At 36.3% G+C, this 11,606-nt stretch overlaps 1 protein-coding gene, 1 non-coding gene and 1 pseudogene across 2 annotated transcripts; all 3 read right to left on the bottom strand.

Annotated features, from left to right (window-relative positions):
- Nucleotides 1-422: 422 nt before the first annotated feature.
- On the bottom strand, nt 423-494 carry TRNAD-GUC. Its single transcript has one exon. It is a non-coding gene; the product is annotated as a tRNA-Asp (tRNA).
- Nucleotides 495-4,456: 3,962 nt separating this feature from the next.
- Nucleotides 4,457-8,644, bottom strand: LOC111472717 (annotated as a pseudogene).
- A 499-nt stretch (nt 8,645-9,143) lies between these two features.
- On the bottom strand, nt 9,144-10,575 carry LOC111472729. Its single transcript, XM_023118367.1, has 2 exons — nt 10,201-10,575; nt 9,144-9,776 (listed from the first exon to the last, which is right to left on the bottom strand). The coding sequence occupies exons 1-2, from the start codon at nt 10,517-10,519 to the stop codon at nt 9,592-9,594; spliced, it is 504 nt and encodes a 167-aa protein (XP_022974135.1). The 5' UTR covers nt 10,520-10,575; the 3' UTR covers nt 9,144-9,591.
- Nucleotides 10,576-11,606: the final 1,031 nt, after the last annotated feature.

Raw genomic sequence — 11,606 nt, forward strand, 5'->3', positions numbered from 1 at the left:
GAAAAGAAGGAATGTTTAAACTAGAGAGTGTTAAAACAAATCTTAGCATGTCAATTAAAACTATTTAATATTAATTAAAAATTACCCAAAATAATAGTTGTCTGTGCTTTAATAAAGAAGTTATTTAATTGGTAAAAAAATAAAATGAGAAAAAGAAACGCACGCCGGTTGAAGGGATCGAACGCGGGTGGACTAAAATAATAAAAATAATAGTTGTCTGTCATTTAGAGAATAAGTTATATAATTAGTAAAATAATCATAAAGGGAAATTGAGAAAAACATATACGCCGTCGCCGAGGATCGAACCCGGGTCAACCACGAGCCAGGCGGGAACCCTCACCATTATACTACAATAACTCAATGTATAGTTATTTGTGAGTAGAGTAATATTTTATTTAATATTAAAGAAAATTAGAACTAGCCGCCGTTGCCGGGGATCGAACCCGGGTCACCCGCGTGACAGGCGGGAATACTCACCACTATACTACAACGACACTATGTTCATAAATTATGGAAACAAATTATTTCAAATTAATCATAAAAATTACAAATCTATAAAAGTACGCCGTTGCCGGGGATCGAACCCGAGTCACCCACGTGACAGGCGGGAATACTTACCACTATACTACAACTTGAATGAAAGGTACATTGAAATGTCTATAAAATTTTAATATTAATTATATCATAGAATTATCATATCATATAAAAATATTATATGATAATTCATCGACCATGACCATTAAAATAAACCCTCCAAATGAATTATCAACATCAGAGATTTATGTTAAAAATGTTACCCAATAAATATATATATATATATATATATATACTAAGCTGGGAGTTGAGATTTGAAGATTATAGATGTGGATGATAAAATTGAGAAATGAATTCACATGTTATTAACCATCTTGACAGTTAAAACATACATATTCACGTGAGTCTTGTGGTAGAAGTTCGAGTCCTTATCAATATACATCGTTGAACTAACAAAATTTAATTATTCTCAAAGTTGTAAGTCATGATTCAAACATATTTGATGAAAAACACAATAGTTTGAGTCCACTGGTGACATTCATGAATTAGGATGGGTTCGAGGTACATTTTTTTAACAACATAGTTAACGTGAATTTAATTAAATTAAAGTTCACTACTTTACAAGTAACTTCTAAAGAAACCAATTAAAATATTTTATTCAAGGCATCCTTAAGCAGACGGGTTATGACATCCAAACTAGTTAACTGCCATTTTTTCATTGGTAGCTCAACACTATTCCATTGGTATGAGACATTTTGGAAAAACTCAAAGCAAGGCCATGAGAGCGTGGACAATATCATACCATTGTGGAGATCTGTGATTCCTACCAGCTTCAACTTACCAATCCAAAATTTGCTCAACTGATATAAATTTAGACGGTATGAACATCTCTATACCACAAAATTACGATCACTTAATACGAGCAGACAGAACTCGAAAAGCCACTGCTACATTCAATTGTGTCCTATTTATACAGCACAGTACTTTCGAACTCTTCATGTTCTTTCTGTAATGAAAATTTGATATGTATTCCTGATGAGACCAAAATTCAAGGAGATGAAAGTGCATGAGGGAGGTTTAGATGTTTATCTCCAGCAAGAAATTCATCAGGACCATTGCTGAAGAAAAAAAAAGGTAAAAACAATCAGTCTGCCCAAAAGATAAAATGAAAGATGGGGTACCTTTAGATGGCTCAGAGCTGACATTCTGTAAAGACATGTAAATACCAAAATATGCAACCCAAGAAAAATACAAAAGTTCGGGCATACCTGAAAGAAGGTTAGTGTCTAAGCCAACTTAGTACCACAAAATCAAATATTTCCTCCTAAAAAAAAGAGGATAAAACAAGTGTTAAGTTGAATGACACTATGACCTATATGGGTCACGACCTCATGTATTTATAGATGTATAATGAGATTACATAACAAACCATGAAATCACAGATTCTCCTTGGTTCATGGTAACAAACAAATAAATCAGTATTATGTACAGATATGATCTATTCTACGTTTAACACCCCTCAATCGGGACGATTTACTACTAAGTTCAGATTGTACCCAAAACTGCTAAAAGGAGTTGGCAGTGGCTTTGTCATGATATTGGCAAACGTATCTTTGGAAGATATGAGTCGCCCATCAAGCTGACGAGTCGATACTCGTTCACGAACGAAGTGATAATCAACCTCAACATACTTCGTCCGTCGAGGAAAGATTGGATTGGCGGACAGATAGGTGGCGCCAATGTTGTCACACCACAGGCTAGGCGTTCGTGCTTGCGAGATCCCGAGCTCACGCAAGAGGACTTGGATCTAGATTAATTCAGCAGTGGCATTAGCAACCGCCTTATATTCGGTTTCCGTACTAGAACGAGAAACTGTCGATTGTTTCCTTGAACTCCAGGAGATAAGATTGTTACCAAAGAAGATCGCATAGCCTCCAGTGCTTCGACGATCATCAGGATTCTCGGCCCAATCAGCATCCAAAAAGGCACTCAGCAAATCAATGCTGGATTTTGTAAGACATAAGCCCATATCAATAGTGTCATGTAGATAACGAAGAATTCGTTTGACTGCCGTCCAATGTACAGAAGTCGGGGATGACATGAATTGACACACTTTGTTGACATAGAAGGATATATCAAGAACGTGTCAGAGACAAATATTGGAGAGCACCAACGACATTCGATAGCGAGTAGTATCCTCAGGTGAGAGCTTTTCACCTCCATCCAATAACAACTTCTCACTAGGAAGCATAGGTGTGGGCACACCTTTGGAGGTGAGCATATTGGTTATGGACAATAAATCTTGAATGTAATTATGTTTGTCAGAACAAGTCCATTGGAAGTATGACAGACCTCAATCCCAAGAAAATAACTCAAAATGCCAAGATCCTTGACGGCAAAATCATCCCGAAGCTGTGTAAGAAGTTTCTCAGTAGCCGTAGAAGATGAGCTGATGATAATAATGTCATCAACATAGATGAGGATATACATATGAATGCCCATCTTGTTAAAAATGAAAAGAGAGACATCAACCTTTGAAGGTGTAAAATCTAGCTGTAATAGTTTGGAGTTAAGGCGAGAAAACCAGGCACGCGGAGCTTGTTTGAGGCCATAAAGCAACTTATCCAGCTTGCAGAGATAACCCGGATGTTGAAAATCCACAAATCTAGGGGGGCTGCTTCATATGAACATCTTCATTAAGAAAGCCATGAAGAAAAGCATTTTGAATATCAATCTGCCGAATAGCCCAACCACGAGAAATAGCAAGAGATAATAAGATCCGAATGGTAGTGGGCTTAACAACTGGACTAAAGGTATCATCATAATCAACGCCATTCTGCTGTTTAAACCCATTAGCAACCAGGCGTGCTTTATAGCGATCAATAGAGTCATCTGGCTTTTGCTTGAGTTTGAAAACCCATTTGCAATCAATAACGTTAAGACCAGCACGAGGAGGAACTAAGTGTCATGTCATATTTTTTAGAAGTGCCTAAAATTCATCATTCATTGCCTGACGCCAGAGGGGATGCTTCATAGCAGTAATATGTGAAGTAGGTTCAGAGGCAGAAGACCGAACTACATAATATGTTACTATTCCATCTGTACGCACCTTGGGTTTCTTGATATTGTGCTTCAATCGAGTACCATATGGATGAGTAGTAAGTACAGGATCCATAATTGAGGGGACAGCTGTACCAGGCATTGTGAGGGGAGCAACCGGTGCTACAGCAGTCGGTTGACCAGTGGCTGAGGATCCGACCGGTCATTGTGCAATATCATTTGCTGGCGGAGGATTCGAGGCCCCAATCATTGGCGAAACATACAACGCCGATTTGTGCGACAGTGACGTGGAGGATTGCGGCAGCAATTTCGAAGCTAATGTGAACACCAGATTTTCTGTATCCAAAGAGTTAGTAGGCACAGATAATAGCATATGATCATTATCCAAATTAGTACTACTGCTACCCAAATGCAAGGTGCACAAATCAGGGGCATTGTGTGTCGGCTGCAAGGTTGGGGAAGAATTGGGTGGGGCTCTCTTGAACGGAAAAACATTCTCATCAAATATGACGTCTCTAGAAATATAGACATGACCAGAATCAGTGTCAGACATTTATACCCTTTATGTAAAGAACTGTAGCCTAGAAAGACACATTCCTTAGATCGAAAAGAGAGCTTTTATTTGTTATAAGGGCGAAGATGAGGCCAACAACCACACCCAAAATTTTTTAATAAGGAGTAAGCTTGGCAGGCCAGGTGCCCAGGTCTGACGTCTTTAGAAATACCCAGGTCAGCACCAGCAGCGGTTAAGGAATGGACCAGCTTGGCAGGTGCGGCAATGGTGCCATCGAGGTAGCCCATAAGCTTTGTACTCCGTAAGTAGGGGAGGAGCTGGGCGCGCCATATGATAAAGTTGTTTTTGGTGAGACGGATTGTGACAGCGTGGTGAAGAGGGATTGGGCCAAAGGTCGACGCCATGGTAGTTGAGATCATGTTGGAGATGGTAGATGGGGAGGAGGAAAAAGATATGGAAGAGATTGTTAAAGAAGATATGGTATGTTTATATATGCTTGTTTGAAGGACAGAGAGAATTGTCCAAATGCAATGTATGCATGATCTAGAGGAAATGATGAATAGTATCTAAATTTCAACACTACAATACGAGTTTCGAGGGGGAAAACCTTTCTGGAGAACGCGGCAGGATTTATATCATCCTCATATATTTTCTTATACTTGAATTCAACATCGGACATGGAACCACTTTCGAGATCCTCTCCATGCTGAAGTACATAATTGAAGTTATTGAAAGAAGCAAACAAATAAAAAGCGACAGGGTAGGAGCGAATGAAGCCCTGTTTTAAAAGATGACAAACTTGAGTACCTTCTTCGATCCCCTGGACACTACTTTTTCATGATTGTAATCCTGACATAACGAATCCTTCCATACAATTTGACGTTATCAGCTTTTGTCTTTTCGAGCTCAACTGTAAGCTGTCCTACCTTCTCCTTCAACTGTCTTATTTCCTAATGTATCAGTAGAAATATTATATTGCTGGATATGTCATCTCAACTAAAACAAATGTCTAATCCTAATAAAATAAAATATACATTGCCAATAAACACAAACGAAGCACACCTCTTCTGCCTCATGTAAGCGTGTCCTAAAACGGTCCCTCTGACTACAAATTACTTTTAGCATTGAGCTTTGATCTTGATCCAATAGGAAATGTTTTCGATCTACGTTCTGACATGCAAGTGGCCATACACATTAGGACTACCAATTGAAAAAGAGAAAATTATATAACTTGAAAAATATAATATAGTCAAGATATAACAATAATAGCCAACATCACATATTCGTCAGTAAACATAGAAAAATGTGGACAGGCAAAGTAATCTAATATACCAGATAAAGCACTTTTTTGTTTTCAGTCATTTCTCTTTTCTGTTGGCCTAACCCTAACCAAGATGTTAGAGTTCTATAAAGTTCACAACTGTTTTTAGGGGATACCAGATCAAGTACAGTAAGGAGATACCTCATATAGCATCCTCTTACAGTGCTTGATCGATAGATAAATGTATTACTTCAAAACAAGAAAGTTCACAACGCAGGGGTCTACTGCCACTTCGAGAAGACAGGCGCTTGCCTCCCAAACAACAATCCCACAAAATAATCAATTACCACTTAATCCAGAGCCCAAAACACATATACATATATATATCAAACTAACATCTACGGAGAGGGTGAATTTTCTAATCTACCCCTCAACATATGCATTAATAATTGGAAACCTAACATATTCATCATGCGTGGCAAAGTAACAAGTGGAATTTAGTTATCAACAATAGTGCAAACTGGGATAGTTTGCTAGGACCAATAATGCTCTTCAATGCAACTAGTAAAATGTGATCAAGGTCTTCACTTGCTTTGCACAAATTATGCATTCATGAGGGTCGAGGAGTAAGTTTAGACATCCTCCAACAGTAACTAAGCTCTTATAAGGACCGCAAAAAGGGACTGAAACCCATCTGCATATTCAATTTTGAGAACATCTTGGAAACTTCGGGCCTAATTAGCTCTTATTCACTGATAAGACTTTCCTTTGTGATCTATTTCACATTTTCAATGAAATGGTTTCGGTTTCCAATTTAAAAAAATCAATAACCATTTCATTCTTATTTTTAATTTTCCGCTTCTTGTGCTTTCTTTTATCGTTCTGGTTTCTTATTCTTTAATTTTTATTAGAAAAAAGAAATGGGAAATGGAAGGAACGACCCCCGGTTTGCTAAAAAAAAATATCATTTTGTTGACTGCAAAGTACAGACGAGGTCAATATTGCAACTTGCAACTTCTAAATAAAAGAAAATGAAACCACGAGTTACATTCTGGTATGACAAACCATTAGTCAGAGCATTGGATTTCAAAGACCGCAAGAGGATGAAGAAAGATAAAGAATACCTCAGAAAGCTCACTCCTTGCCTCAGAAAGATCCCAGTTATCAAATAAACTGCCCTTTTGGTCCTTGGAGTTATACCACTGCTTTAAAAGAAACAAGATTAAAAGTTGACAATCATAGCTCTGAAGGATTATCAAATTTCAAAACAATACACGTGCATGCAAATGCTATTTAAATTGACTGCAGTAGTATATAGGCAAATAACCACTTAAACATATGCTTAACTTGTATTTCTTTCGGATAAATCAAATTCAACTTTCTTGACCCAAATAAAGAACATCCTCCTTTGTGGTAAGAAAACAAATTTGGACATGGGATTATTTATCATTTTGAAAAGAAATGTTACATCCCTTCTCACTATAGATGTTTCCAAATAGATACATCATTTTGAAAACTATAATATATTAAAAACAGAAATATGAACCATAGTAGAAATTTCTGCTAGCCAAAGATCGGAACCTTTAATATGTCTTCTTCCAACTTTTGAATCAACTTCTGTTGTTCAGCAACCTTTTCTGTGAGTTCAGCTCTCTTGCTTTCAGCTGTATCCAACAAAGATGTTTTTTCTGAAAGTTTAACCTAAAAAAGACATAAGAATCACATGAAAAAATATGAGAGAAATCGTTTCTTTCTACCTACCAACGATTTTTTTAAAAAAAATATACAGGACCAGCTTTCAAGAATGGTCCTGCCAGCAGGTCATGCCATGTGTCCACACCCATTTGAACATGTCAAAAGAGAGCAAGTATCAAATAGCCATGAAATATAGGCATTTTACCTTATACTGTGTAAGCTCATGTTCCATTTTTCGATTCTTATCAAGAAGAAGAGATTCCATTTTGCTTATCTCCTCCCCACTGGTGGCAACCTCCCAATCTTCAGCCTCAACTGAATTATAACCTACAGCCTGGGCATGCATGTAAAGTTATTCACAGATGAAGGAATACACTACACATGTTACCAAGCCAAGCAAATTCATCAGAGGAAGACTTTGATGGCATAAAACCTAAACAATTTTTTTAGATGACTTAAAAAATATAATATTCATGATTGTAGGACTCATGTGATCACACAAATCTTTTATATTATTATGTTAAAGATCGAAAGATGCAATGACATTCAAACATTTAGCAACAATAGTTTTGACTGAAATTATAACAACAGATCATGTTTTATATGGAACAATTGTGTTCTCTATAATCAAAAGCACTTTATACATGAGCTATGCGAAAAGTAAGATTCAAGAAAACAATATTTTTTATATACAGAGAAAAAGGGGATTTCTGAATTAAGAGATAAAAATATAACATGCCCTCACACAGATAAATAAGTTCTCCATCTAAAAGTGAGAGTGAGAGAGAGAACAAATTGTTGAGGAACTATCGCACATAATTCACAACACATTTATGATTGAATAAACCACTAGAGAAACGAATGAACCACCGGAAAAATGGCCATCAGAAGAATCAAACCAACTGGCACCGCGTAACGAGCAAGTCTTTGAAGGGACAAAGAATCAAAGTGCAGAGGAACCTCACTACACTATGAAATCAAATATAATTCATTCCTTCATACCTAAACTATGTGCCACAGACAATTTAGAATTTCGAGAGAGTAAGGTAGATAATATTTCTATCATAAAAAAACTAGATAAGTTACTTGCAAAATTTTCACTTTTTTTCGCAGATCATCAACCATTTTTTCTGTTGGTCTCGCTTGAAGCTCTCTCTTCATCTCATCAATAGCAACTTCCTGGCTTACAAACAATGAAAGTATGCGCCAGTTACTTCCAGGCGCAAATGAACTTAAAGTTGTAATGTTGAGGCTAATTGGTTTACATTGGCATATTCAAAGTAAAGTAGTGCATTGGACCTGGTGTTGATAACATAGCCTTGGTGACAATTTTAAGTAAGCATCTTTCTCCATATGAATTCAAAGAGAACTTATCTCATCTTAATCCATTAGATCTTAACTGCTTATTGTTGAAGTAGAATTGAGATTGATACTGACCTTTTCATTTATGAAGGCATTCAGATTCTTGATCTCAATAATATGCTGTTCTCGTTCACTTGATAAAGTTGTCTCAATTTCGTGCAGTTCCATGTTTAATTCTGAAATAATCTTTCCTTTGGCACTCAAAGAATTCTCAAGGACACTATTTAAATCTAAATTATCACTGAAGCCAAAGAACAAAAACCTTTCAGCAGAATATATTATATAAACATGAGAAAGGTGATATACTTTATTGCACAAGGAAACATGCAAACCAAGGAATTACTCTGTTCTTTTTGAAAAAATCATAACAGGTCAAACAATCAGAAATACTGTTAGAATACACTATATTTAGGACTGCATACTTCTTGGAAAGAAACGTTGTAGCAAACAAAAAATAAATGTACAGGATTGTTTCAGAATAATCTAAACAGAATAGATTATAGGACATCTATCCAGTCAACATGAACCAGAAGAGAGTAATTTTTCAGACTAACAAATACTGCCTTCATCGAAGTATTGTTATTATTAAATTGGATAAGAGCCATATTTCTTTTTAAAATATGTATTAGCATAAAGGAAAAGCATATCATTCTATTCTGCATAGGTTGATACAGTAAGTACTGAAGATAGAGTTTTACTATAACTGATGCGCTAATAAGTTGTCAAGAAATTATAAAAAAAAAACTCCAATTAGTGATTTCTGTGCATCGAAAGCCACGAACTTCAGAAGCATCCCTTCACTTATGGTTCCCTTTTGTGCCTAGGGAATAGACTGCTTTATCTGTTTAGTCTCAGCCGGGTTCATCAATCAGTTTTTAATGCAAATATTGTGTGCTATTACCCCTTCAAATCCATGGCTAAAATAAGCAGTCACTTATTTTGTTTGTTTGGATAGAGAGAATTCATAGGACTTTGACGATAATTGTAGGGGCTTGGAGGAATTTTAAGATTCACCAGACTTCTCAGTTCTTCTGGGTGTAACTTAAATAAGTTCTTTTACAATTGTAATACTTCGTTTTATCAATGCCAAGTGGAGTACTCGCTGGCAAACTCCTTTGCCTTCGTACAAGTTGATGTCTCATCTGACTATGCTTCCTTTTATTCTCTAGGATATAATGCCCTTTTCATTTCCTATATACATATCAGTAAATAGCTCATATGAAGACTTCAAATAATGTTCCCTTCCAAGTAATGTTCTGGAGACTTCAACTATCCTACAATTTTCTTGGTTTTCAGCTATCCTAAGTCCTTGTTCATCCAATGCACTTTTCTCCTCCTCTAAATCAAACTCTGCAAATAGGAAACCAATGACCATTTTGTGTTAGAAGAGGGTAAATTTTTCAAGGCAGTCTTAAATCAAACAGACAGCAATTGATAGTCTTACTGGAACTTCATATCCAAAAGCACAAAATGCCTTTGATATTCGTTAGTACAATTTAACTCAACGATTCGCATTGCGACATACTACCTTACTCCAATGGACAAGAACCTCTCAGTATAAAAATTCTAGTCTTCTTAAATAAAATTGAGCTCAAAATTCAAACTAACGCATAGAAATCAAGCATAATATCCGAGTTAAAAAATGAATGCCCCTGCTGTGAATCAGAACATAACATAGAACACGTAATTTCCTTAAGCTAGTTAATAATGAAGTCCAAACCCCCCAATAAGCACAGGAATTGAAAGAGAACCCGATATACAATTAGACTATTACCTTTCCAGAAACTGGAAACGACGGAGACGGGAGAAGAGGACGAGGAAGAGTCCGGCGGTTTATCCCTATCGGATCCACCTTGCGGAGACTCCATGTATGAGAATGCGTAATTCAGATATGGCCGCTCAGCGAGTTCAAGAGTGCGATCACTTTCAAAAACTAGAATCACAGAGCTTCTACAGTAATTGTGAGATAGATGTAGAGATGAAGGAAGTAATGCAGAAATCCCGGGAGCTTCAACACTTCTGGTATGGCGAATTGGACGTCTCATTCTTCTTCTTCTGTGTGAATTTGGAGAAGTGAATCTGTGAATGTGCATTGCAATGCAATGCAAGGAATAACAACCAAGTTCGTTGACCAACGGCTCTCTACTGGGCCAAAACCTTGTGCTGCTCGGACCATAATATCAGCTCAAGCAACGGTTCTTAGAAAATTATAAACAAAAAAATTAATACAAATAACAGGGGTCATTCCTGAAAACTAATTAATAATTCTATTTTTAATGAAAAAATAAATAAGTAAACCAAAGATAAGACTTTGTTCTTGAGTTGACATTTTTTTCTTGCGTCAACACGAAAATACAGTTACAACTCAACCTTTTAACATTTGTGTAGTGCTGTCGCTAAGTAGGTCGGAGTGCTGTCGCTAAGCAGGCCGGCCGAAAGGACACCAAATGCCTAAACAAGACAAAAACCTACTTTCTTTCGGCTTAACACAAGCTTTCTGGTCTTCCCTCTAGCACACGGGGATCAGCCCTACGCACCAAGGACGAAGCGTAGAGGTCCCTTTAGCTTGTTGTACTGGAGTGGTTCATCGTCAAAAGAAGAACAATGGGTTATAACATTTCCTATAAATGGATCGTTGGGCTTTCTCATCTAAATATAAGGGTGAGGTTTGTGACACCAAAAAGTGATACATTATGACTTGTATATGTTTATATTTAAATTTTTAAAAAATAACAAGAGGACAACTAAATTCTTGAAAATAGAAAGTAGGGCTTAGGTTGAGTTGTGGACTCTTCTTTGGTTGCTAAACACAATTAAACCTTAATCCGGTTTCTTTTTCCTTTTATTTTAAAGTTTTATATGTAGTTGGATTTTAAATTATTTTTTATTATCTAAAAAATTTATAATTTATTGAGCGTAAACATTTGCTTTATGAGTAATATTCTTAGTGTGTGTTTCAATTTTTTTTATTTTTATTAATGGTAAGTTAAGTTCCTCATGCTACTACTCGAGTATGTATATTGAACGATTACTAAACGTTTTGATGTTTCAAAAATCGAATATGAGAAATAGAAAATGAGAATTCAAAGTCAAAATGCGTTTCCAGTTAACTATTCGTAATTAATTGTATTCTTAATTTAAGAGAACTGTAATGGGTAGCAAAAAAAAAAAAAAAAAAAA

This window comes from Cucurbita maxima, unplaced genomic scaffold, assembly GCF_002738345.1.
Source record: "Cucurbita maxima cultivar Rimu unplaced genomic scaffold, Cmax_1.0 Cma_Scf00002, whole genome shotgun sequence".
Taxonomy (NCBI): domain Eukaryota; kingdom Viridiplantae; phylum Streptophyta; class Magnoliopsida; order Cucurbitales; family Cucurbitaceae; genus Cucurbita; species Cucurbita maxima.

What these genes read in the sequence shown, in the direction of transcription:
- LOC111472729 (XM_023118367.1), bottom strand. Translation starts at nt 10,519, where the DNA reads ATGCACATTCACAGATTCACTTCTCCAAATTCACACAGAAGAAGAAGA. An exon ending in CGTTTCCAGTTTCTGGAAAG is followed by an intron (nt 9,777 to 10,200) that starts GTAATAGTCTAA and finishes TCCTATTTGCAG; the next exon opens with AGTTTGATTTAGAGGAGGAG.